The 25,150-nt window shown below is 38.1% G+C and overlaps 1 protein-coding gene across 1 annotated transcript; it reads left to right on the forward strand.

Annotated features, from left to right (window-relative positions):
* The first annotated feature begins 2,404 nt into the window (after window positions 1-2,404).
* On the forward strand, window positions 2,405-20,449 carry LOC121369741 (con-Ins Im2-like). Its single transcript, XM_041494798.1, has 3 exons — window positions 2,405-2,546; window positions 5,933-6,188; window positions 20,098-20,449. The coding sequence occupies exons 1-3, from the start codon at window positions 2,514-2,516 to the stop codon at window positions 20,253-20,255; spliced, it is 447 nt and encodes a 148-aa protein (XP_041350732.1). The 5' UTR covers window positions 2,405-2,513; the 3' UTR covers window positions 20,256-20,449.
* The last annotated feature ends 4,701 nt before the right edge of the window (window positions 20,450-25,150 follow it).

Genomic DNA, 25,150 nt, shown 5'->3' on the forward strand with positions numbered 1-25,150 from the left:
TTGCTATAAAATACATTGCAATGAACGACTATGGATTTGTTTCAGCTTTTATCAAATAAAACTAATGTTTAATACCAATATTTAGTTAATTGTTATTTACCAATCGTTATTTACCAATCGTACCCAGCCAATTGTAACAGTGATTATGCTTCCGAAGTGATATGTGACTGATACTGGTTTACGCTCTGATCGCCCGGTTTTCAGGGGTATAATTTGCACTAGACCTAAATAAACACATTGGGACTGAATTACTTGTCTTTGAAACTTTGAAACTTTATTTTGGTGCACTCAGGCCGTCAAACGCCGGCATATGAGGAATAATTGTACACTAGATATTTACAGTGACAAGATGACAACAGGAGTTCTTCGTAGTATATATACAAACATAATTCAAAATAGCTATGTACACATTTTAAAATGAAGACACATGGTGACAAGACAATCAATTACAGAAAACATGATTTTACCAAGTCAGTCTTTTTTAAAAGTATCAAATGATATTGGATGTGTCTATGGTTTACTGAATTTACTTGCAATTTCAGAAATGAATTTTGACATTTTACGGAGGGTGCTTACGCTATTACAATTAAACCGTTCTTTGAATTTAAGCGTGGTAGTTTTTTTGTTTGTTTGTTTGTTGTTGTCTAAAAAATAATATGGCTTTATAAGCCTTTTGCATGTGTTCATAAAATAATTACATTTAAATATTCCGATCTTCAGTTTAGAGGGATGTCCGGATTTGAGGGATAAAGTTTAGTGTTAAAGGGACATTCCCGAGTTTGCTGCATTGTAAGATGTTTCCGACTAACAAATTATTTCTACGATTAAACTTACATATTAAATATATTTTCTTGTTTAGAATATCAGTGTCTGTATATTCAATGTGTTTCTGGTCGTCTTAATATTTGTAAGAACCCCAAACTAGATTTTGTCTTCAAATAATTTCGTACGTACGAAAAAATCTTTTTTAGGAAATAAAATGAAATTTAACCTAGTACAAATATCAGAACGATCAGAAACACGTTTAATATACAGCCACTAATATTTTATGCAGAAAAATATATTTGATATGTAATTACAGTCGTCAAAAAGTCTCTGTTAGTCGATAACATCTTACAAATTGCAGCAAACTCAGGAATGTCCCTTTAAAAGATGCATAATTCACAGGACCGTGAAAAACCTATTTTAATGGAATTCCGGTTTTGATTTTTAAACAAATTAAAATTACATAATCGAATTTTATTTTTAATGTGTTTTTTTTATATATAAGATAAGAGAAAACAACCCTGTATAAATCGATTGCCATTACCTGCTACACGTTTTATACAAGTATTTTGCTACATTAATCGCATTTAATGTTATTCATTTTACATTCGTTGAAAAAGCAAAAACCAATAAATCCATTGCCAAATTTATTTTAAAGTAGTTTTTGATGAAGACTGAATAATCCATCGCTATTAACTACAATACATTGCTGAGAAGGCTTATGATGAGATGATCATTTGGGAGAAAGTTCATTTGCCCCCTTCATCCTCAACGGTACTTTAATAGCAAAATATACTGGACGAAAATAATAACTTCCAGAGTCACTGTAATCAAATCAACGTCTATGGGGTGTTTAGGAGGCAGAACGCTCGCGAATAATTTAACTGGTACCATCATCTTCTGTCATATCACATGCACCTCAGATTTAGACTGAATAACCAGTCTAGCTGGCGATCGCGATCATTCGTGCTCCAGACAATTCATCCGCCCCAAGTTCAGCCAGACCGAGCGGAAAAACGTCCGCTATACTGGTTTATGCGCTTCGGGTAAACCAAATGGCCATGTTGGGAACCAATCAAATAGTTCGCGAACGTTAGCGAAACGTTTCTTGGCTGAACATGGACTGGTGTGTTTACAGCGAATGCGTGCGTGTACGCGAACGCGTTAGGGTGTGCATGCGAGGATATATATATATATATATATATATATTGAGTGAGTGAGTGAGTGTCTGTTTGTGCGGGGGAGGTAACCTTCTGGAAGTCCAAAATTGGAATCTCGTTGATGAGGCCGACAGGGCAATTAATCCAACAACCCCCGCTGTTCCATTGTCCCCGCCGTCAGCAAGCCAGCTACATTATTACACCACAAGACACGTGTCAGGCGTATGGCGACGCCAAGATTCCAAAATATAAGACAAATCACGAACTGTCTCTATAATATGTGGCGGTGCAGCGTAACAAAAGGAATAAATATTCATTTCAGGTGATTCGCCATACCCCGGCGCGGCTCGAGTTACGTTGACGTTCGTCTTGGCGCCTATTTCGTTTTTCTCGTCAAGCGTGCTTCTGAGGAGGCAGGCAGTTCTGGGGTGTCAAGCAGACGGATATTAGTTTGAGTTGTAAAGTTTCTCTTCTTTTGCAATCAGCGGCGTATAAAAAGCTTCGTGCTCTAATCTATATATTGCGTCTGCTGAATCGCATTGTCATCCACAATGTCGCTGTCTGTCAAGTGACAGTGCGGACTTCTCCATGCCCAAGTGCCAAGTCGATCTGTCTTTTCGGGTAAGATTATTCGGCTATTTTCAGAATCAATTAGACCGTGCAAGTCAATAGGAAGACATTATTATGTTATTAGCTTCCATCCGATTAGTTTCGATAATGTTCTTCAAAGATGCATTCTGAAAATGTTTATCCGTATGAGATTTTTTATATAATTTTTTGTTGTTGTTGAAGTGTATTACAATACATTATTAACATTTTATGCTATTTAGTTGGACGTTTTTAATATATAAGTTGTTTTAAGGTTATAATTTGTATCAGATTAAAAAAATAATAATAGTACGAAGATTTCAGCATTTTAGTGCGACTGGAATGCTATCGGTATTAATTTTGTTACGTAGTATATGCACTTAAAATTATACAGACGCAATTGATTGTGTTACACATTATAATGTTTCTAACCTTAAGATAAACATGTTGTTTTTATTTTTGTTTTTGTTTTTGTTTTCGTTTGATGCGGCCGAATTAATCCAAACTTTTAAAATCTCACTCTTGTTCCAGTCAGTGCACCACGACGGGTATATCAAAGACCGTGGTATGTGTTATCATATTTACTTAGCTTAGTAACTGGTTTAACGTGTCCATATACCACTAGGGTTTCGAACACGCCTATCCCGAGTCCGGCCTCCGGTAGGAACGGGGGTTGACTCGGGACGGGGATAATCATATCTGCGGAAAGGTGTATATTAAAGATATTTTGCTAATAATAGAAAAAATGTAGTGGGTTTCCTCTCTAAGACTATATGTCAAAATTATCAAATGTTTGACACCCAATTCATAAATCAAGGTGTTCTAGTAGTGTCGTTAAACAAAACAAACTTTAACTTTAAAAAAAATCTCACATACCTTGGTCTATACATACGATATACTGTAATAGTCGTTGAGCAATGGTCGGAATTTGTGATTTACTTTGAGTCAAACACTCACTTTGAAACAGATTGTGTATACTAGTACTGGTGATCAACATGACAGTTAAGTATTATCAAGGACTTAAAAGTTACCCAAGAAAAAGGTATATATACCGTCAGATTTAAGAAAAAATGTCTGACAGCCATAATTGATTCTGTCCGCTCGTTACGAAACTGACTGTTTTCTATTTCACATCAAAGTTAAAGTTAAAGTTTGTGTTGTTTAACGACACCATTAGAGCACATTGATTTATTAATCATCGGCTATTGGATGTAAAAAAGAGGATAATTTCGACATAGTCTCAGTAAGGAAACCCGCTGCATTATTCCATTAGTAGCAAGGGATCTTTTATATGCACAAGCCCACAGATAGGATAGCATATTCCACGGCCTTTGATATACCAGTCGTGGTGCACAGGTTAGAACGAGAAATAGCCCAATGGGCCCACCGACGGGCATCGACCCCAAACCGCCGGCGCATCAAGCAAACGCTTTACCACTGGGCTACGTCCCGTCCCTAGTTCACATTAAAAACATATTATTAATGTTTGGGAGACATATTTGTAATATAGAACATATTGTTAATGTTTGGGAGACATATTTGTAATATAGAACATATTGTTAATGTTTGGGAGACATATTTGTAATATAAAACATATTGTTAATGTTTGGGAGACATATTTGTAATATAAGTGATGGAAGGCTACATAATTTGAGTAAAGAAATACCAATTGTTTAGAATATTTTAAATGATAAAATGAATTAATCTGAAAAGCATGGTTTTGAACAAAAAAAAGGAGAAAAAAGTTTGTTTTGTTCAACAACACCACTGGAGCACATTGATTAATTAATCATCAGCTATTGGATGTCAAACATTTGGTAATTCTGACTCGTAGTCATCAGAGGAAACCCGCTACATTTTTCCTAATGAAGGAAGGAATCTTTTATATGCACTTTCCCAGATACAGGAAAACACATACCACGGCCTTTGTCTAGTTGTGGTGCACTGGTTGGAACGAGAAAAAAATTCAGATGAATGGATCCACTGAGGTGGTTCGATCCTGCGACGCAGATACCTCAAACGAGCACTCAACCGACTGAGCTAAATCCCACCCCCGGTTCTGGACAAATTCAATTCTAATTGTCAGCCTATTTATCGTTCCCACCAGTGCTCTACAGATGATATTTCAAACGCCGTGGTCGGTGCTGTCCTGTCTGTGCCCTGTGGGGAAAGAATACTGGCTGCTTCCAGAAGTCGTACAGTTCCCTACATCAGGTTTTGTTTACTCCACTGTGGTGATTTTAGCGGGTTTCTTCTCTATCACTGTACACACGCCAGAGGAGTTTCTTTTTCCAATAATGTGGTGAGCGAAACGGTTTTTTTATTATCCATTCCTGTGCTAAGCACAGCGAGTTTCTAATCCATTCATGGGGCGGGACGTAATCCAGTGGTAAAGCGCTCGCTTGATGCACGGTCGATGCGGGATCGATCCCCGTCAGTGGGCCCATCGGGCTATTTCTCGTTCCAGCCAGTGCACCACGACTGGTATATCAAAGGCCGTAATATGTGCTATCCTGTTTGTAGGTAGGTGCATATAAAAGATCCCTTGCGACTAATCGAAAAATGTAGCGGGTTTCCTCGCCAAATAAATGTCAAAATTACCAAATGTTTGAAATCTAATAGCCGATTATTAATAAATCAATATGCTCTAGTGGTGTCGTTAAACAAAACAAATTTTCCATTCATGTGCTGTGCTAATGTTGATGCTTTTCCTTTTTACTTCTGGGGCGGAATTTTGCTCAGTCGGTTGAGTGTTCGCTTCAGGTGCTTGCGTCACAGGATCGAACCACCTCAGTCGATCGATTCAACTGAATGGGTTTTGTCTCGTTCCAACCAGTGAACCACATCTGGTCAAAGACCGTGGTATGTGCTTTCCTGTCTGTAGGAAAGTGCATATAAAAGATCCCTTTCTGCATTAGGCAAAATATAGCGGGTTTCCTCTGATGGCTACGTGTCAGAATTACCAAATGTTTGACATCCAATAGCTGATGATTAATTAATCATTCTGCTCTAGTGGTGTTGTTAAACAAAACAAACTTTTTCTTTGTTTTTGGTACCCTGGCCCCTTCCTCTCCTAAAAGAGTATTTCAAAATTGTTGATTTATGTAAGGAATATATTTATCAACACTTCTTCTTTGTCACTTCTGGCAACATATCAGATGTATATGATTTCAACTTTAAATTACACCAAAGGCCGTGGTATGTGCTATCCTGTCTATGGGGAGGTGCATATAAAGATCCCTTTTTGCTAATCGAAAAGAGTAGCCCATGAAGTGGTGACAGCTGGTTTCCTCTCTCAATATATGTGTGGTCCTTTACCATATGCCCGACGCCATATAACCGTAAATAAAATGTGTTGAGTGTGTCGTCAAATAAAACATTTCCTTCCTTCTTTAAATTATTGGGTTTTTTTTCTTCAGAATTTTACAGCTGTCACAGTTCTGGAAGAGACAGGGATGAGTTTGATGATTCACGTCCCAGCGGTGCTAGTACTCATACTGTGCGTGTGCGTGGTTCCAGTGGCGGGAGATTTGGAAAAGGTCTGCACCACGGAAGACAGACGAGAGGGCGCGCCGATCGGCGGGATCTGCGGAGAACGAATCAGCGAAGTGCTCAGCTTAACCTGCAACATGATGGGACGAAAACGTCGCTCTGGTGGATACCAAAATATTGACAGTAAATAGTCTGCTTTTTAATAACTGTGTGTGTGCGTGTGTGGTGTGTCTGTGTGTGTACGTGCGTGCGCGCGCACGTGTGTGTGTATTCATGTATGCATGTCTGTCTGTAGGGGCGGGACGTAGCCCAGTGGTAAAGCGCTTGCTTGATGCGCGGTCGGTGTGAGATCGACCCCCTGTCGATGGGCCCATTAAGCTATTTCTCCTCGTCCCAGCCAGTGGTATATCAAAGGCCGTGGTATGTGCTATCTTGTGTGTGGGATGGTGCATGTAAAAGATCCCTTGCTACTAATGGAAACATGTGGCGAGTTTCCTCTGTAAGATTATATGTGAAAATGACCAAATGCTCCTGTATGACAATGTCCCCCTTTTCACATATTGCATGTTGCTGGTTTAATAGGCCCACCGATGGGTATCGATCCCACACCGATTGTGCATCAAACGACGCTTTACCACTGGGCTATGCCCCGTCTTACAGGAACAGTGGCGTTTACTTTCAATAACTTGTCGCAACCTTTTCAACTCACCTGCATAATGTGTCCCGTTTATCGCAATGCATTTCAAATGACAATCGACCTTCAAAATCCCACCAAAAATCCCTCTATACCAAAACTAATGTTTTCCCTAGCTTGTTTTAGCATGGTGCAGCACCATGTCTCAATAGCCTAGCACCATCTAGCCTTAATCAGCGCCATGCTGCCCTGAGATTAAACAAGCTTTTTTCAGTAATTAATTCTAAAATAGCCTTTATAAAACACCCAAAAAGGTATTATTAATTAATAAAATATGCCTTTTATATCTTTTGCCATTCATTTATTAAAGCAGGCACAAAAATTACATTAATGTTTATTTCAATTACTTTTTGTGTATTTTTAATGAAACACAAGTGCCCCGAAAATGGTGAAAGTGCCCCAAAAGTGTTTGGTCTACCATGCCTTGCCTAATTTCTAGGGAAATCACTAAAACCCATAACTTTTTTCACGGAGACAAACCCATTTTTTTTTTTTTTACAATGCAAACCTTTTCATTTTTGAAAACATTCGGGACAAAAATAATGAACCCAAATCCTGTTTCTGCTGTTGTAACTGTCAAGTTAATGACCATAGTATATGCATCACCGCTGCGCAGGTTGGACGGAGAAATAGCCCAATGGGCCCACCGACGGGTATCGATCCCAAACCGCTGGCGCATCAAGCGAACGCTTTACCACTGGGCTACATCCCGTCCCTATTTCACATTAAAAACATATTGTTAATTTTGAAGGACATTTTTGTAATATAAGGGATGGAAAGCTATATAATTTAAGTAAATGGCTGTTATCAGCAATCACTGAAGTTAAATACTATGAATTTTAAGACTGATAACATCATTGTCCTAAAGCATACACATATTTTAAGGTGTTATAGCCGCCTTAACATTTTTAATCAATCTTTCAAAATCTAAGCCATATAGAACCGTTGTCCCAAAGGGTATACTCATAGTTTAGGGACCTATGAAACTATTGGTTCATATAAAAAGTAGGTCATATGTTCGCCATATTGGATTTAAAGATGGCCACCATATACAAACATTTTCAATGAATATGTCGAAACGTGAAGCATACAGAATCGCGATTCTAAAGCCTAAACCCGTATTTAACTGGTGGACATAAAAGGTAAGCCACGTGTCCATCATATTAGATTTACCAATGTATACATATTAATGAATATTATATTCATTATATCAAAATCTAAGCTAGATAGAACTACTGTTCCAAAGACGATAGCCATATTTTAAGGACCTGTAAAACAACTGGTGCGTGTAAAAAGTAGGTTATATGTTGGCCATATTGGTGTACATATACTCAGTTCATTTGCAGATGTCTAGTTTTGTTTGATGTGAATTCACCACAAACAAACTGGGTTTGAATATTGAACATGTGTAAGTGTAATCATGTTCCTAATGTGCACAAAAAGCCACCACAAATGGCGTGTGTGATCTAATGCCAATAACCTGGGTACCAGTTTCTCCATTGACTCTACATATATAATATATGGCAGTTGGACACCAGTAGGAGACGTACAAACACCAGAGGCCCAATTCACAAAGCTCATTTAGGCTCTGTTAGACAACAAAGCATCCTCTTTGCAAGGATATCGCAAAGTTGCGAGAGTTTAGTGAATTAGGCCCCAGGTAGTTATTTCCAAGTCAAGAAACCCTAATACAAGGTGCCAGTTTCACACCTCCCCTCACCAAAATACCAATGTCTTCTGAATTGGGAGATCATCAGTGGTGTAAACTGCAAACTGTAAAGTGATGCAGATGTGATTTGATGAGTTCTACATGTTCTTGTTAAGACGTGTTGCATACGTGCAGATGAATGAAAATGTGAGCAAGCTTTGACGGGATTTGAACCACTGTCGTCAGCTTGATTGTTCAGCAACACTAGACCACGGAGTTCAGTTATTAAGTAATTTGTGTTCTTGGTGTGTCTTCTGATCATTTATTAGCTAGGATCTCAGGGCCAATAATGATTAATTATATTATTCCATTTAGTATTGGCTCGTAGTCATCAGAGGAAACCTGCTACTTGTTTTCTAATACAGCAAGGGATCTTTTATATGCACTTTCCCACAGACAGGAAAACACAAACCACGACCTTTGTCCAGTTGTGATGCACTGGTTGGAACGAGAAAAAAATCTAATCAGCCCTATACGTCCACCAAGGTGGTTCGATCCTGCGACGCAAACACCTCAAGCGGGCACTCAACCGACTGAGCTAAATCCCGCCCACTTAGTGTTCTAAGACTTTCTCTTGCAGTGTGCTAGACTATTACTATTAGAACAGCTGAAACCGGCCTCGGTGGCGTCGTGGTTAGGCCATCGGTCTACAGACTGGTAGGTACTGGGTTCGGATCCCAGTCGAGCCATGAAATTTTTAATCCAGATACCGACTCCAAACCCTGACTGAGTACTCCGCAAGGCTCAATGGGTAGGTGTAAACCACTTGCACCGACCAGTGATCCATAACTGGTTCAACAAAGGCCATGGTTTGTGTTATCCTGCGTGTGGGAAGCGCAAATAAAAGATCCCTTGCTGCCTGTCGTAAAAGAGTAGCCTCCAAAAACAGTGTCAGAATGACCATATGTTTGACGTTCAACAGCCGATGATAAGATAAACAAATCAATGTGCTCCAGTGGCGTCGTTAAATAAAACTAACTTTACTTTTTTTTTAGAACAGCTGGAAGGTTGTTTTGTTGAACGACACCACTAGAGCACATTGTTTATTAATCATAGGTTATTGGATATCAAACATTTGGTAATTCTGACTCGTAGTCTTCAAACGAAACCCGCTACATTTTTTCATTAGATGCAAGGTATCTTTTATATTTTTCTGCCGTTTGTTTGTTTTGCTTCACGATACCACTAGAGCATATCGATTTATTGGATGTCAAACATTTGTTAATTTTGACATATAGTCTTAGAGATAAAACCTACATTTTTCCATTAGTAGCAAGGGATTTTTTATATGCACCATCCCATAGACAGGGTAGCACACACCACGACCTTTGATATACCAGTCGTGGTGCACTGGTTAGAGCGGTCTATTTCTATTTCTAATATCGGGGATCGATCCTAGACCGGACGCTTTACCACTAGGCTCCGTCCCGCCCTCAGAAATGATTAAAATGTGGTGAATGTAAGGAATGTTTTATGAGCTAAAGACTAAAATATAATACTATAATAATTTCTGATAGCTGTATGCCCAGGCCATGGTGCTTGGACTACACTTTAAGAAAAACACGAAAACAAATTAAAATGAATAAATAGACCATATCATGGAAGAATACGGGTAATGAATCTACCAGTGTTCTCAAAAAGGTATGAAATATAAACATCACGTTTACTTTGACCGTTTTTTATTTCTCGCTCCAGTCAGTGCACCACGACTGGTACACCAAAGGCCGTGGTATGTGTTATTCTGTCTATGGGGTGGTGCATATAAAAGATCCCTTTTTGCTAATCGAAAAGAGTAGCCCATGAAGTGGCGACAGCACGTTTCCTCCCTCAATATCTGTGTGGTCCTTAACCACATGTCTGACGCCATATAACCGTAAATAAAATGTGTTGTGTGCGTCGTTAAATAAAACATTTCCTTCCTTGACCGTTTTTTTTATCATATGTTTTTTTTTTTTTTTTTTTTTTTTTTTTTGTCGTATGTTTTTTTTATTTGTCGGATGTTAGCGAATAACAATTTCTTTGCGAAGTCGTACTTTGTTTAACGTAATACTAGTGTACATTAATGTATACTTTTACGTTTACGTCGTATATTTACTTTTATGTGCGAATAACAAATTAACCGCGAAGTCTTACATGTAACCTAATTTGATGTAAACGTATACCGTAATATAAATTTTTACGATAACAGTTAAATGTCTGTCGTATGTTTACTTTTATGTGCGAATAACAAATTAACCGCGAAGTCTTACATGCAACCTAATTTGATGTATTTTACGTTTACGTTGACAGTTACGTCTGTCGTATGTTTACGTTTACGTGCGAACAGCACCTTATTGGAGAAGCCGTACATACAACGTCATAGTATGACGTAGATCTGCGTTGTTGTTTTATGTCAGTATCTCAATGGGTAAATATTAAAGTCTTAGAAGTTACGAATGCGATCAGACTCATTTATGAGATGTCAGGTTTATGTGCACCGTCAGGATGCTAACGTAGATCAACTCATAGGCGTATGGGCTCCCAGTTTTGACAATAGGGGGTAGGGTGGGGGAGGGCAGGCTGGTTTTTGCCCAAATTTAACGAAAATGCCCGAATCTGGATAACAACGTTGTTTCCTATTAGCATTACTGTCAAACAGCTTATATATGGTTGCAAATGAATCACTAATAATTTTTACATGAATTACAACCAATTTTGCGAGTAGAATGATGGAAATACATAGTAAAAAGACCTCATTTGAGCACATTTTTCAAGAATATCTCACGCTTTTGCCCGAATTTGAAGATTTGCTCCAGCACTGGGGCGGGGTGGGGGTAGGGGTAGGGGGCTCCCCGTCCCGTACGCGTATGGATCAACTTCCAACGTTACACGCAGCTTTTCTTTAAATAGGTTCTGTCAGTCATTTGTCCGTTATCCGTATACGTATATGTATACGTAATGCACAATGCATATAGTGTGATCGGACACACACACGTGTATAGGGGACGCACAAATGGATTTTACTCAACCCGTTAGCTTAGAAAGAAGATTGATGCAGGTTACGCATTATGTATTACGTGTTTATATATATATATATATATATATATATATATATATATATATATATATATATATATACTCTTCAAAAGAAGAAACGCAAAACCACATTGTCGTAACATTTGGAGAATTGATTTAATTATTGAATGGTGAGTCCGATAATTACCAAATGTTGCAGGATTGTTCACAATTCACTCTAGTCCATTGTGAGTAAGTGATAGGACACACCACCAAGGTCAAGGTCATCTGGAGTCAATACCGGGTGTGGCCTCCGCGTGTGTTGACAACTGCCTGGCACCGCCTGCCCATTGAAGCAACCAGAGTACGGATGACGTCCCGGGGGATGGTGGCCCACTCGGCCTGCAAGGCTGCTGCCAGCTCGGGCAGGGTCTGGGGCTGTGGTTGTCGCTGTCGGAGGCGTCGGTCCAACTCGTCCCATAGATGCTCAATTGGGTTCAAATCCGGTGATATCGATGGCCAAGGAAGGACATTAATGTTGTTGTTCTGTAGGAAAGCCGTTGTGAGACGTGCTGTGTGAGGCCTGGCGTTGTCATGTTGGAACACTGCGTTGGCGTTGGCCATAACTGGAACGATGTGTGGCCGGAGGATCTGGTCAATGTAGCCCTGTGCATTCAGGTTGCCCTGCACGTGGACCAGGTCAGTTCTGCCAGTGTGTGAGATGGCTGCCCACACCATGACACTACCCCCGCCGAATCTGTCCACTTCCTGCACGCAGTTTGCCGCATAACGTTCACCACGACGCCTATACACGCGACATCTTCCATCATGACGTCGGAGCAGAAATCGGGACTCGTCACTGAACCACACCTGTCTCCATCGCAGTTGAGGCCATTGTCGATGAATCTGGCACCACTGCAGTCGGAGTCGACGGTGTTGTGGTGTTAAGATGACACCTCGAACTGGACGTCTGGCACGAATTCCTACCTCACGTAGGCGGTTCCGTACGGTCTGGTCGGATATCCTGCGCAAACCTGGTATTGCTGCGGCTGTGGAGGTGGCAGTAGTCAATCGTTCCCGAAGGTGGCGTACCCGGATGTAGCGGTCCTGCCCGGGGGTAGTGACCCGTGGTCGACCGGATCTAGGGAGGTCACGTGTTGATCCATGTTGCTGGTAACGGTCCCACAGTCTGGAGATGGTGCTTGGGGACACATGGAATGCCCTGGCAACGGCCGTTCTGGATTCGCCTGCGTCTAGTCGGCCGATGGCATTGTTTCTCTACGGTTCACTGAGACGTGGCATGTCCTGGATTGTCAACTGTCGGCCAGATACAGAGGCCAGGCAAGCGAACACCCTGCACTTTTATACTGTCGGTGTTCATGTTGCACGTGTAGACAACGCACGTGCAGTGGTGACATGGTTTGCACGTGGCTGCGTTTTTGCGAATATTCACATTTTGGAACTTTATTGTACAGTAGCTGCGTTTTATCGAATGTAACCGTGGGAATGTGTTTGGGACATGCAATGACCTTATATTCACAAAGCATGAACCGGCAGGAAACATAAAATCGGAGTTATAACCCATTTGTACCCTTTTGCGTTTCTTTTTTTGAAGAGTATATATTTATATATATAGATATATACACACATACACACAGTCAAATCTGTCATAAGCGGTCACACAAGGGAGTAGATAAAAGTGGCCGCTTAAGTCTGATTACAGGTTGCCACGTATAGTGTCTTCAAAACATTTGTTGTTCTTGTTTTACCGTCTGTACTGCTAATTAACGGTTGTAACTGGAATGTATTAAATTAACCGTTCTTCTGAAGGTGTGAAGATCGGTTATTTGCTGCACATTGTCGCTGTTGTTAAAATATCTCTTTTATAGAATATACGAGTATAGTAAACATTTACTGTGGCCGCTTAATACAGGTATTGTAGCGATTTGGGATCCGATTTAGGTGGCCGCTGGCCGCGTTAGACAGGTGACCGCTTATTACAGGTACATTTACATTATAAATCGTTTGGGAGGGGAAAAAGTGGTCGCTTAAGACAGGTTTGAATATATAAATATATATATATATATAAACATGCGCTTAGTATATATATATATATATATATATATATATATATATATATATATATATATATATATATATATATATATATATATATATATATATATATATATACTAAGCGCATGTGTTTATTACAGACGATTAATATATGCGTCTTAAGGTGACGTGTATGTCCAGACCAACATGTGGGTATTGTATTTTTGCATAGCTCTTCACACTTTGTTTTAATTTAACTTTTGAACATTTATATTGATGTTGATTATCGATTTATTCATATACTAGTATTTACCTTAATTTGAAACCCAATAGCCGATATATTTTTGGTGCTGGAGTGTCGTTAAACGTTAAGTTAAATTCCATATTCTTACCTAAATTCCATATTCTTACTATCTAAAACAAATATAAGTTGTAGTTATAATAACTGCATGTAAGTTACATTGTAACATTTTACTGTCATATCAATGCTAATTTACAATATATTTCAAGGGTACCGTTCGGGACCTGGAGGTTAACGCTTTAAATAGTTTAAATAATAAATGGTTAATTAATATCGAAACGCTTAGTATTTATAAGCACGTTTTGAACACATTTAAATGTATAAATACATATTTTGGTAGACATTAAAGTTTGGCAGTTAATATTATAACAACTGGGTTAATAGACAAAAACATGAAATATTCGGCGTCTTCTACTGAGGTACACTTAAATGTATGCCCATTTAAATCACTGGTACCCAAACGGAAACGTCTATGTAGGATATGTTTTCCTTCGGTCGCCTTCAGAGAAATAGGATGGTACAGTGAAGTCCTGATTTTAAATTTGTTATTTTAATATATTTGTTGAGGTTGAATTTCTAGTATCTATGTTAGATTAGATTAGATGTTTAACGACACCCCAGCACGAACAATACATCGGCTATCGGGTGTCAAGCTATGGCAAATGCAATATAATCAATATAAAAATGCAAGAGTTAAATAAAAACACCGTGTAAAGAACTATGCAGATTCTAGTATCAAACGACGTACTAGTATAACAGTATTGTTCTATAAGTCTCGAGTTTTAAAATGTGTCACCGGATTAAGTTCTAACCACTGGTCCGCATATAATACTGTTATAGTTTAGTTTGTTGCATGTCCTGGTATTAACGTTAATATAAGGGATGAATGTAGACTTTAGGTTTCACGGTAACTAATTGGATGTTGCTTATTATTTCCGATCAACTGTAACAGAAATACTTGTTAGTGTTACGCACGTACAATAATATTGCTCGTGTTAGTTGCTAATTGAAGGTCGTACGTTATGCTAGGATAAGACTGTCAACTGTTACGACGAAAGAAAAAAATGTTTTATTTAACGACGCACTCAACACATTTTATTTACGGTTATATTGCGTCAGACATGGTTAAGGACCACGCAGAGTTTGAGAGGAAACCCGCTGTCTCCACTACATGGGCTACTCTTTCCGATTAGCAGCAAGGGATCTTTTATTTGCGCTTCCCACAGGCAGGATAGCACAAGCCATGGCCTTTATTGAACCAGTTATGGATCACCGGTCAGTGCAAGTGGTTTACACCTACCCATTGAGCCTTGCGGAGCACTCACTCAGGGTTTGGAGTCGGTATCTGGATTAAAAATCCCATGCCTCGACTGGGTCCGAACCCAGTACCTACCAGCCTGTAGACCGATGGTCTAAGCACGACGCCACCGAGGCCGGTCTGTTACGACGAAGTTGGTCACGTCGACGGTTGTGTTGTAATTTCCCCAACGGGTGCCTTCAGATTAACAACTAATTGGCTATACGACGAGAAAATTGATTTGTAAGACCACTTAGACTAGCAAATGGACGACCGTAGAAGTCGTGAGATCGGCGATTTTGCCAACTTAGTCGTAACAGTTGGTAATCTGACACTAGCATTATACACGCTATACACACACACAAACAAACAAACAAACACACACACACACACACACACACACACACACACACACACACACACACACACACACACACACACACACACACACACACACATCGGACCGTAAGTTGTATTTAGTTCCATATAATTATCAACAAGTATATCGAATGTCATGGTTTGTACTGCCCCGACTGTGTTAAAGTATCTACAACAGAAAGTGTATTGCTATGTTGACATATGCAGCATATATATTGACATTGACGAGTTCTTTACCAAACATTAAATCAAATGGAACAGTTTATATACTTGTGGGAACAAGAATCTGTGCACCAAATACAACGGTCTCAGACTAACTGCAAAGTTTGTAAATAAGTGAAATAATCGTCTCATAATCTTAAATGTTATGATTAGATTTTTCCCTTCATTTCCGTTGGACATACATTTGTTCAATACAGCCACATGGACGTTTTGCTTGACACTAACATTGCCTATTTAGAAAAGACAGAAACTAAATCATAAAGTTATTCCGAATGCAAAGACTAGAACCCTTTACTAAAGTTTAGACAGACAGAGCTATGATGCCAGAGATTAGAAAGTGTGGGTGTTTTTTTGTTTTTGTTTGTTTTGTTTTGTTAAAATAATTGATAACAAAAAATCAGTAAGTATAAAATGTATTGAATACTCAGAGAAGAAACAAATGTAATAATTAATGCTAGTATAAGGCTGCCAACTGTCACGGCGAAATTGGCCAACTCGACGGTTGCGTTGTAATCTCCTCAACTCCCGATTTACAACAGATACGCTCAGATTAACAACTAAAATTGTTATAGAATCGTATACGACGAAAGTCGTGACAGCAGAAAGTTGCCAACTTTGTGCTGGCAGTGATTGTTGGTAATCTATACCTAGCATTAGTGTAATATCTGGCGATGGAAGTTCAGTGTTTGCTGAAAGAATCAGATTGTGTATATTTTTTAGCGTCTCAAGATGAACCATCTGTGTTTCTTCAGTGCATTAAACAGTTACACTTCAGAGGAAACCCGCTACATTTATTCCATTAGCAGCAAATGATCTTTTATATGAACTTTCCCACAATTAGGATAGCACATACCACAACCTTTGATACACCAGTCAGTGAGGCACTTATTGGAACGGAGGGCGGGACATAGCCCAGTGGCAAAGAGATTGCCTGATGCGTGGTTGATCTTGGATCGATTCCATTTGGTGGACCTATTAGGCTATTTCTGGTTCTAGCCAGTGCACCACGACTGGTATATCAAAGGCCGTGGTATGTGCTATCCTGACTGTGGGATGGTGCACGCAAAAGATCCCTTGTTATTAATGAAAACAATGTAGCGGGTTTCCTCTCTAAGATTATATGTAAAAATTACCAAATGTTTGACATCCAACAGCCGATGATTAATAAATCAGTATGCTTTAGTGGTGTCATTAAACGCAAAACACTTTAACTTTATTGTACAGGGATAACTAAATTTATTGAGCTGGTTCGATCCTGTGACGCAAGCACCTCAAGCGAGCGCTCAACCGACTGAGATAAATCCCGCCCCTCCCCCCAGTTTAAAATAATGCAGTTATATGTACTCGTTTACACGTTTACATCTTGATTGTTCTTCGTTGTACCATGTGTTTGTTTAGATGCGAAGGCTCCACGGGGAAAACGACCTAAGTCACAAGTGATAAAAAAGTGAGATTACCCCAACTATCGGCAATTGCCAAAAAAATACATAGCTTGGTCTCTGACTGTAATGAGATCGTATTTATCACCCCCCCCCCCCCCCGAATTCCGCGGCAAAAATTTTAAAATTCCGCGGTAAAATTTGACATTCTGCGGTAGAATTTTATGAATTCTGCAGCAAATTCTGCAACATATAAAACTGAAAAATAACACTTATAAATTAAAACTAGATGTTCAAAATGTTACATATTTATTTGAAATTCGCGAGAGAGAAGACGATTTATGTTTTAAGCAGACGGGTGCTTCCGGAAGATTGAGTGCGAGTGCGAACAATTTTTACATGCTCATATACCACTAGAGTTTTGAGCATGTCCGTCCCGGGGCCTGTCTCTGGATAGCCAGGGGCTTGTTCCGGGACAGAAAAAAAATAAGCGGACAATTTAGAAATTTACATCCAAAAATTAAATAGTGGGCCTTTAAAATTTTGATGCGCATCTCTAATTAATATAATTAATAAAGAAAATTCTACTCATTAAATTTGGTCACTAAATTAGATCGGGTGGGCAAAAAGAAATTGGATAAGATCGGTGACCTGACTCGGGATGGAGGTGGGTGAGGGGTATTGTTGAAAATGGGCAGAATTTTGAAAATAGCAATTAGGAGAAAGGTTAATAGAATTTAAAGAAAAAAAAAAAGTTACAAGCCAAAAATAAAAAGAATTGACTGCTCGGTCGAATATTTATATAATTTGGAGCATTTTAGGACAGTCCAAAAATAAATAAGAGAAAGAAGAGAGGATCGGACTATTTAATAATATTTTTTAAAAATTAAGTAATTTCGACATAAACTTTTGAACGTTAGGGTGCACAGCTTGTAGGGACAAGATGGGTTGCATCCCGTCAAGAAAACCCCTAGATTGACAGTCAATAGACGTTGAAGGTGTAGTGCTATGCTGAAATACAGATCTTGAGAAGCCGGATCCGTCTGAACGAGAGAGAGAATCAGACTAGGGTATAGTCCAGTCATCATGGGTTGGTATAGTGGTGCGGACAGGCCCGACTCCGGAGGATACGAGATGGTATCACAATAAAACAAAGTAAAGTCAAGAAAAGAGTAGTAGGGGCCGACCCCGCTTCCTATTTCTTCTTAGAGTGGGGCGGTCAATCTTCCAGTGCTGTCAGGACAGGCTCGGACATGTAGAGACTAAACGCGAACCATGGCGTTCTGCAGAATGGCTGTCATACGAGTCACGAAAAAAAAAAGTCAACATAGTCAGGCGGAGAAATGACGTGGAGGCGAGGAATCTCGCTAAAAAATAATCGGAAGATTGAATCATTAAAACTTGAAAAAGAATCGGAAGACTGAATCATTAAAACTTGAAATGGAAACGATATGGAAAAAACTCCTATTATTACGCTTACGGATTCTATGTTAAATGTGATTTGTGATTAATAAATACTTAAATATAGATGCTTAACATCACGATTCCAACAATCGATACTTATATGTTAATATAATTATTTTATATTAAATAGAATGGAATTGCTGAATCCTATTTGGTATTTGTGGAATCTGTCAAAGTGTAATTACAAGCCGTCTTCGTCGGTTTCCGTAACCTCCGCACCGAGCATCGATCGGAACATCTCGCCACAATCTATTGCGCTCCAACTTGCGAGGATTTCCGATTCAATGACAGAAACTAAAGGCTGGTCCCAAACGCAGGTTACGCAGACTAGTAGAGGCGGTTACCAGTCCAGCCTGTAATAACTTAAAAGAAAAGAAAGAAATGCTTTGTGCTTCTATTTATTACTGCATGGAAAGTAAACACTATTAAAATTCCATGTTTAGTGTTACAATTCAGAAATATCGAACATTTTGCGGTGTTTAAGACAAATTCCACGGCCTAAAATTATGAATTCTGCACGTGTTCTGCACGAAAAGTGATTTTCCGCGGACGAACAACTATTCTGCACGATGGTGCAAATTCTGCAAATCGCGGAATTCAGAAGGGACTGAAATTTATGTCCAAATGTCCGTCTAGCTCTCTTACAGACTACTCGAGGCGAGACATAGCCCAGTGGTAAAGCCCTAGTTTGATGCGCTGTCGGTCTAGGATCGATCCATGTCGGTGGGTCCATTCGGCTATTTATCTTTCCAGCTAATGCACCACGGCTGGTATATCAAAGACCGTGGTATGTGCTCTCTTGTCTGTGGGATGGTGCATATAAAAGATCCGTTACTACTAATGGACAAATATAGCGGAATTACCAAATTTTAATGTTTGAAACCCAATAGTCGATTAATAAATCAATGTGCTCTAGTGGTGTCGTTAAATAAAACTATTTTTTTCCTATGTTTCTTATACTGGATTTGCTGAGATGTTGTTATAAAACCCTTTACATTCCTAACTTTAACTGATTGATTGATTAACTGATTGATTTTTTGATTAAGTGATTGCTTGATTAACTGATTAATTTATTGATTAAGTGATTATTCGATTAACTAATTGATTGCTTGATTAAGTGATTGTTGCTTGATTAAGTGATTGATTGATTAACTGATTGATTTATTAATTAAGTTATTGCTTGATTAAATGATTGATTTATTAAGTTACTGCTTGATTAAGTGATTGATTTATTGATTAACTGATTGATTTATTGATTAAATGATTGATTGATTAACTGATTAATTTATTGAGCAAGCTGTATGCTTAACTGATTGATTTATTGATTGATTAAGTGATTGCTTGATTAAGTGATTGATTAAGTGATTGATTAACTGATTGATTTATTACGTTATTGCTTAATTAAATGACTGTTTAACTGATTAACCGATTGTATTAATTGCTTAACTAAGTGATTGGTTAACTGATTAACTGAGTAAGTGATTGATTGATTAAGCGATTGCTTGATTAAGTGCTTGATTTATTGATTAACTGATTTATTGATTAACTGATTGATTGATTGATTAAGTTATTGATTAACTGAATGATTTATTGGTTTTAGATGACAGCCACTCGTCCATTGCCAGAGATCTTCGTTTGAAGAAGTCTGTAGCCCTGTCGTATATCATGAAGAGAAAGACAGCGTTCGGGACGCAGGGAATCACGTGCGAGTGTTGCTACAACAGGTGCACGTTTGTCGAGTTGGCACAATACTGCTGATAACGTCACTACCATGACAGCAGCAGCAGCAGCAACAGCAACATAACAATATCGCCGAATCGTTGTCATATCAGACTGTGCCTTATCAAAACATTTGAACAGGTTTTATGGATTAGTGTTAAAATCGAATCACTATGTAGCAAGGCAAACACAAATTTTAAAAATAAATAAATGTTAATTTTTAAGGTGTCTGATGTTTCTTTGACACGACACAAGCATAACTCAATGGAATAAAATATTAAAACAAATAATTAAAATATTTATAAAATGAAACCAAATGCGTTATGTTCCCATGTAATCAAATTTAAAAAGAATGAAAGAAGTAATTTTTTGCTCCTCATGACTAATTATTTTTAAAACAACGTCTACTTTTTTTTAATACAACGTATTAATGATATATCATGATATGAAACATCATATATAATAAGCGGTTTGCTTGCAAATTCAGTGGGTACTGTTCCCCAGTGATTTGAAAAGTTTATATCATCTAAGAATGGACCTTTAAATTAATGGCAAAGCAAGAAAGGTAAACTGTAAACATATTTGATAACTTGTAATTTAATTATAAATTTTTCAATACATATTTTATTTAAACTATGCATTTTAATCATGAAACATTAAATACACCATTTTAACAAGAGCATATCAATTTAATTAAAACTTTTTTCATGTTAAAAGCAATGGAAATTCAATACGTAACGGTGCAGTAGTTCAGACATTGCATTTTTTTGTAAGTAAATATCGTATTTTGTAAAAAAAATAAAAATAAAACCTCTTGATTTTACTAAAACAAACATTGAAAACGAAAATAAGTCAAAAGTTCACATATACAAATATTTATCTGTACCGCGAGCGAACGTTATTTACTTCTAATTTGTTTATTAATATTTTTTATCTTTCATACCGACTACAGAAAATATATGACACTACTCACAAAGTATGATTTTCCAACAATGTTGTCACGGGGGTCCTATAATACCCGTAACTGAATAAAACACGATTATCCAAATCTCTCTCCTAACTGTATATCTATTAGATCTCTCTGTAACAGGCAGTTATACCCGCTGGCTCGTCTAGGTATGATCAGAGATAAGATCTTATATAAAGTATATATTATTATAGCACGTTTAGTTCACTAGAAATCACAACAAAAACACAATACACTTTGGAATATGTATTAACCTACGCTGACAAATGTACTGCCGCAGTAGTTAATTAACAACAACAAATAATAACAACCCAGAACTGATCACTTAATTAGTTAATCCCTAGGTGTCTAGATTATACAATATGCTAAACTTCACCGTGACACAATACCCACACGTGTGATAATTGAGAAATGCTTCCAGGAGAACTTAATTAATAAAGGAATTACAACTCTATTCCTAACTGGTTAATTTTTAATTAACCCTTACTACTCGTTCAGTAACGTGTGATAATTGAGAAACGCTTCCAGGGGAACTTAATTATTAAAGGAATTACAACTCTATTCCTAACTGGTTAATTTTTAATTAACCCTTAACTACTCATTCAGTAACCTTGTAATACAGACTTAATACTGGTACCTATCACAATAAAGACAATAACCTACAGTTTACCTATGTCCTCTAGGATGACTGGTTAAGCTTTTATATATATATATATATATATATATATATATATATATATATATATGTAGAACAGTGAGCTTACAGTATTACTGCGTCAGATGACCGGCAGCACCATCTAAGTAATATTGGTATAATACAGTATTAAAATATTTAAAGTCACATCAATCACATCAAGGTTATACACAGAGCAGAAAATATATAATTACCAAGTCCAAACGGACAGCGATCCCTGGGAGCCTTTCTATGTTTCTCCTCGATATCTCTAAAACCCTAGCTATTTATCATAATAACCGAATATCGCCTGGGGGCACAACGCGGTACCTCACGTATCATGAGATATTTCCCCAACTACCACGCCGGCATATTTTCTCTTAGATGGCCAGACTCAATGACGCCTAGTCGCCAAAATAACGGTTGTAAAAACCGCACTCGCGGAGGTATTACGTAACTACTGGCCACATGGCCTCCACACCTGGACTAAGTGCATATTGGGATGCAAGGTCGTGCGAAGGTATTACGTAACAAGGTGCCCATCTGGGCTAAGTGCATATTGGAACTGCACACGGCCCTCTAAAACAATTAATATCGCCACAGGCGAAAAGAAATTAAGAGCATGTACCGTCACAAATGTAATACAATTTATTTCCATATTTAAGATGGTGGTAATAAGCTGTAATATCCACACGTGTAGTGAGAGATACATGGTCCAGAAATTATTTTCAAGTCTTAAAACCGGATGTTCACAGCGCCGCCTGTCGCTGTTTGCATTGCTACATTATGAACACTGAATGCATTATAGAATATATTAAAAGCAAACGTTCATACAAAGTAATTAACATTTTAGAACTGTATTCTATTAATGTATGGCAATACAAATTTAAAAAAAATATCGGGAGATCTATAACTTTATTATTAACTACCTTTTTGGACAGTACGTGACATTTCACAGACAACACGATATTAAAACATTTTTTTTTTTATGTATGGTTAATAGGGCCTCCACGAGTTCAAAATATTGGACTCGAGTACTCGAGGGTAAAACTCGACCCGGACCCGAGTGCCCGACACTAGATGACGATGAGACTAAGGAATAAAGTAAACTAGCATTGTGCATCTTAATTCCAGCGCTGAACATGGATGCCAAATCATGCCATTGTATTGCATTCCACACATTCTCATAACCCTATAATGTGACCGGTGGTAAGCATATGGCAAAATGACGTAAAAATATAATTTAATGAGAGTGTTTTTCTTTGCATGGGTACTGGAGTCACGTGAACGGACTCGAGTTTTGTTAGAATCGGCCCGTGTCCGAGTACTCGAGTACTCGTGGAAACCCTCGGGGCAGGAAAGCTCATATCAAGAAAGATACGTTAGTGTCCACCGCTGGTTAATCGTCAGTGTTCAAGTAGTTCCCGTACGTCATTAAAATCTCAGTAATACTTAATTTTTTTAATAAGTCAAAACCGTTTATTTGTAATGTATGTATTATTTATCTGTTAAAAGTATAGTGGACCAGACGTGACTTCTGAACCTAAAGAGTAGTCTACACCATTACCTGGTGCATCGTCGATGACGTAACAGGACAACGTATTACTAAACAGTTGTGGTTATTTTTTTCTAATCACGTAACCGGTTGAGGTACAGTTATTCCACTAATTTGTTTTAAGTCAGGGATGTTTCCAAATGATTCCGTAGGTGTACTAGCCTTGTAAAGGCATTTTGCAAACATGACGTCACATGTAGGCTCCCTAAATACAGAAGATCTCTAGACTTAGACACGGTTTTAACGTGTTCCTATACCTCTATGGTTTCGAACACGCCTACCCCGAGTCCGGTGGTCTGACTCGGGGCAGGAAAAACCTAACTATTATGATAATTTAGAAATTTTGAAATTTAATGCCAAAATAATAAAAAACGAGATAAAGGGAAATTAATAACTTTTGATTGCGTCCTTAAAAAAGATATAACCTTATTCTACAATAATTATCAATAGATTAATTTGACGCAAATTTAGATGGGTAAGTCTAAAATTAAATAAATTACCTATAATTTTTATTTTATTTACTCCCCAGAGGTAAGGAGGAAGGGTAGGAGGGTAAGCCCAGCCCACAGAAAAGTTGTATTAAATTTAATATTAATTATTTCAATATAAAAGATTATTATAAAAGATTACCAATCCTATTTCGGGCCTTAGTGTGACCAGGAGGGGAGAGAAGATCTCTAGTACTCCTAACCATTGATAACATCTCAGCAGACAATGTATGATGTTCTGATGAAAACTAATCAACACCACAAAGTCTAACAAAAATGCTGTGTGCTATTCCAACTTCAAGCATACCATTCACTCGAAGATGTACATTTCTAAGAGGCGTGACATCATGCTGATGACAATAAGATACCGCTGTTTTTCTGAGTAATGAGAAGCCATACAGTCGTTTTGCAGTCCAGTGCGTATCAATAAGAAAAACGATGTCAAACAGGAGCATGTGACCCGAAATGCTCATAAGCAAGCTATGCGCATAAAGCGTGAATAGCACGTGCAACTGACGAAACGCCTTTAGAATATCGAGTGAATGGTTACACAATCATCTTCATGACCAGACTTCAAGTAAATGCAATTCTGTATACATTCATTTGGTGCACATGGACGTTTTTCCGGTAGTATAATATATATAATTTGTTATTACATACCCATTCAATCATAAGTCGTAAGAAAACGTTTTGTACATCACCTTTAAAATAAAAACCAAAGCAGATATAACATTATTATATTATTTATATGGGTGAGATTTAGCCCAGTCGGTTGAGTGCTCTCCAGAGGTGCTTGCGTCTCAGGATCGAACCACCTCGGTGGATCCTTTCAACTGATTTGGAAGTTTTCTTGTTCCAACCAGTGCAGCATAGCTGGTCAAAGGCCGTTCTATGTGCTTTCCTGTCTGTGGGAAAGTGTATATCCCTTGCTGCTAATGGAAACATGTAGCGGGGTTCCTTTGATAACTACGTGTGAGACTTACCAAATGTTTGACATCCAATAGCCGATGATTAATTAATCAATGTACTCTAGTGGTGTCGTTAAACAAAATAAACTTTATATTATCGTCGTTTTAGCCTTTTCGCGGCCAACCAAAAATCATAAATGTGCTCTGCTGAGAAAACGTACTTAACCTGGAAGTGTTACCCAAACTTTTTCTGAAGGCCTTGGCATATAGAACAAGAAAATTTAAGTTAACTCTCTAAAAGATAAATGTATGCGAACTACCCGCCAGATGATGATGATGATGA

The sequence above is a fragment of the Gigantopelta aegis genome, chromosome 4 (assembly GCF_016097555.1).
Source record: "Gigantopelta aegis isolate Gae_Host chromosome 4, Gae_host_genome, whole genome shotgun sequence".
Taxonomy (NCBI): Eukaryota; Metazoa; Mollusca; class Gastropoda; order Neomphalida; family Peltospiridae; genus Gigantopelta; species Gigantopelta aegis.

Coding starts and splice junctions, on each gene's coding strand:
- LOC121369741 (XM_041494798.1), top strand. CDS start 2,514: ATGCCCAAGTGCCAAGTCGATCTGTCTTTTCGG. Junction 2,547..5,932: donor AAGTCGATCTGTCTTTTCGG/GTAAGATTATTC, acceptor TTTTTTCTTCAG/AATTTTACAGCTGTCACAGT. Junction 6,189..20,097: donor TGGATACCAAAATATTGACA/GTAAATAGTCTG, acceptor TATTGGTTTTAG/ATGACAGCCACTCGTCCATT.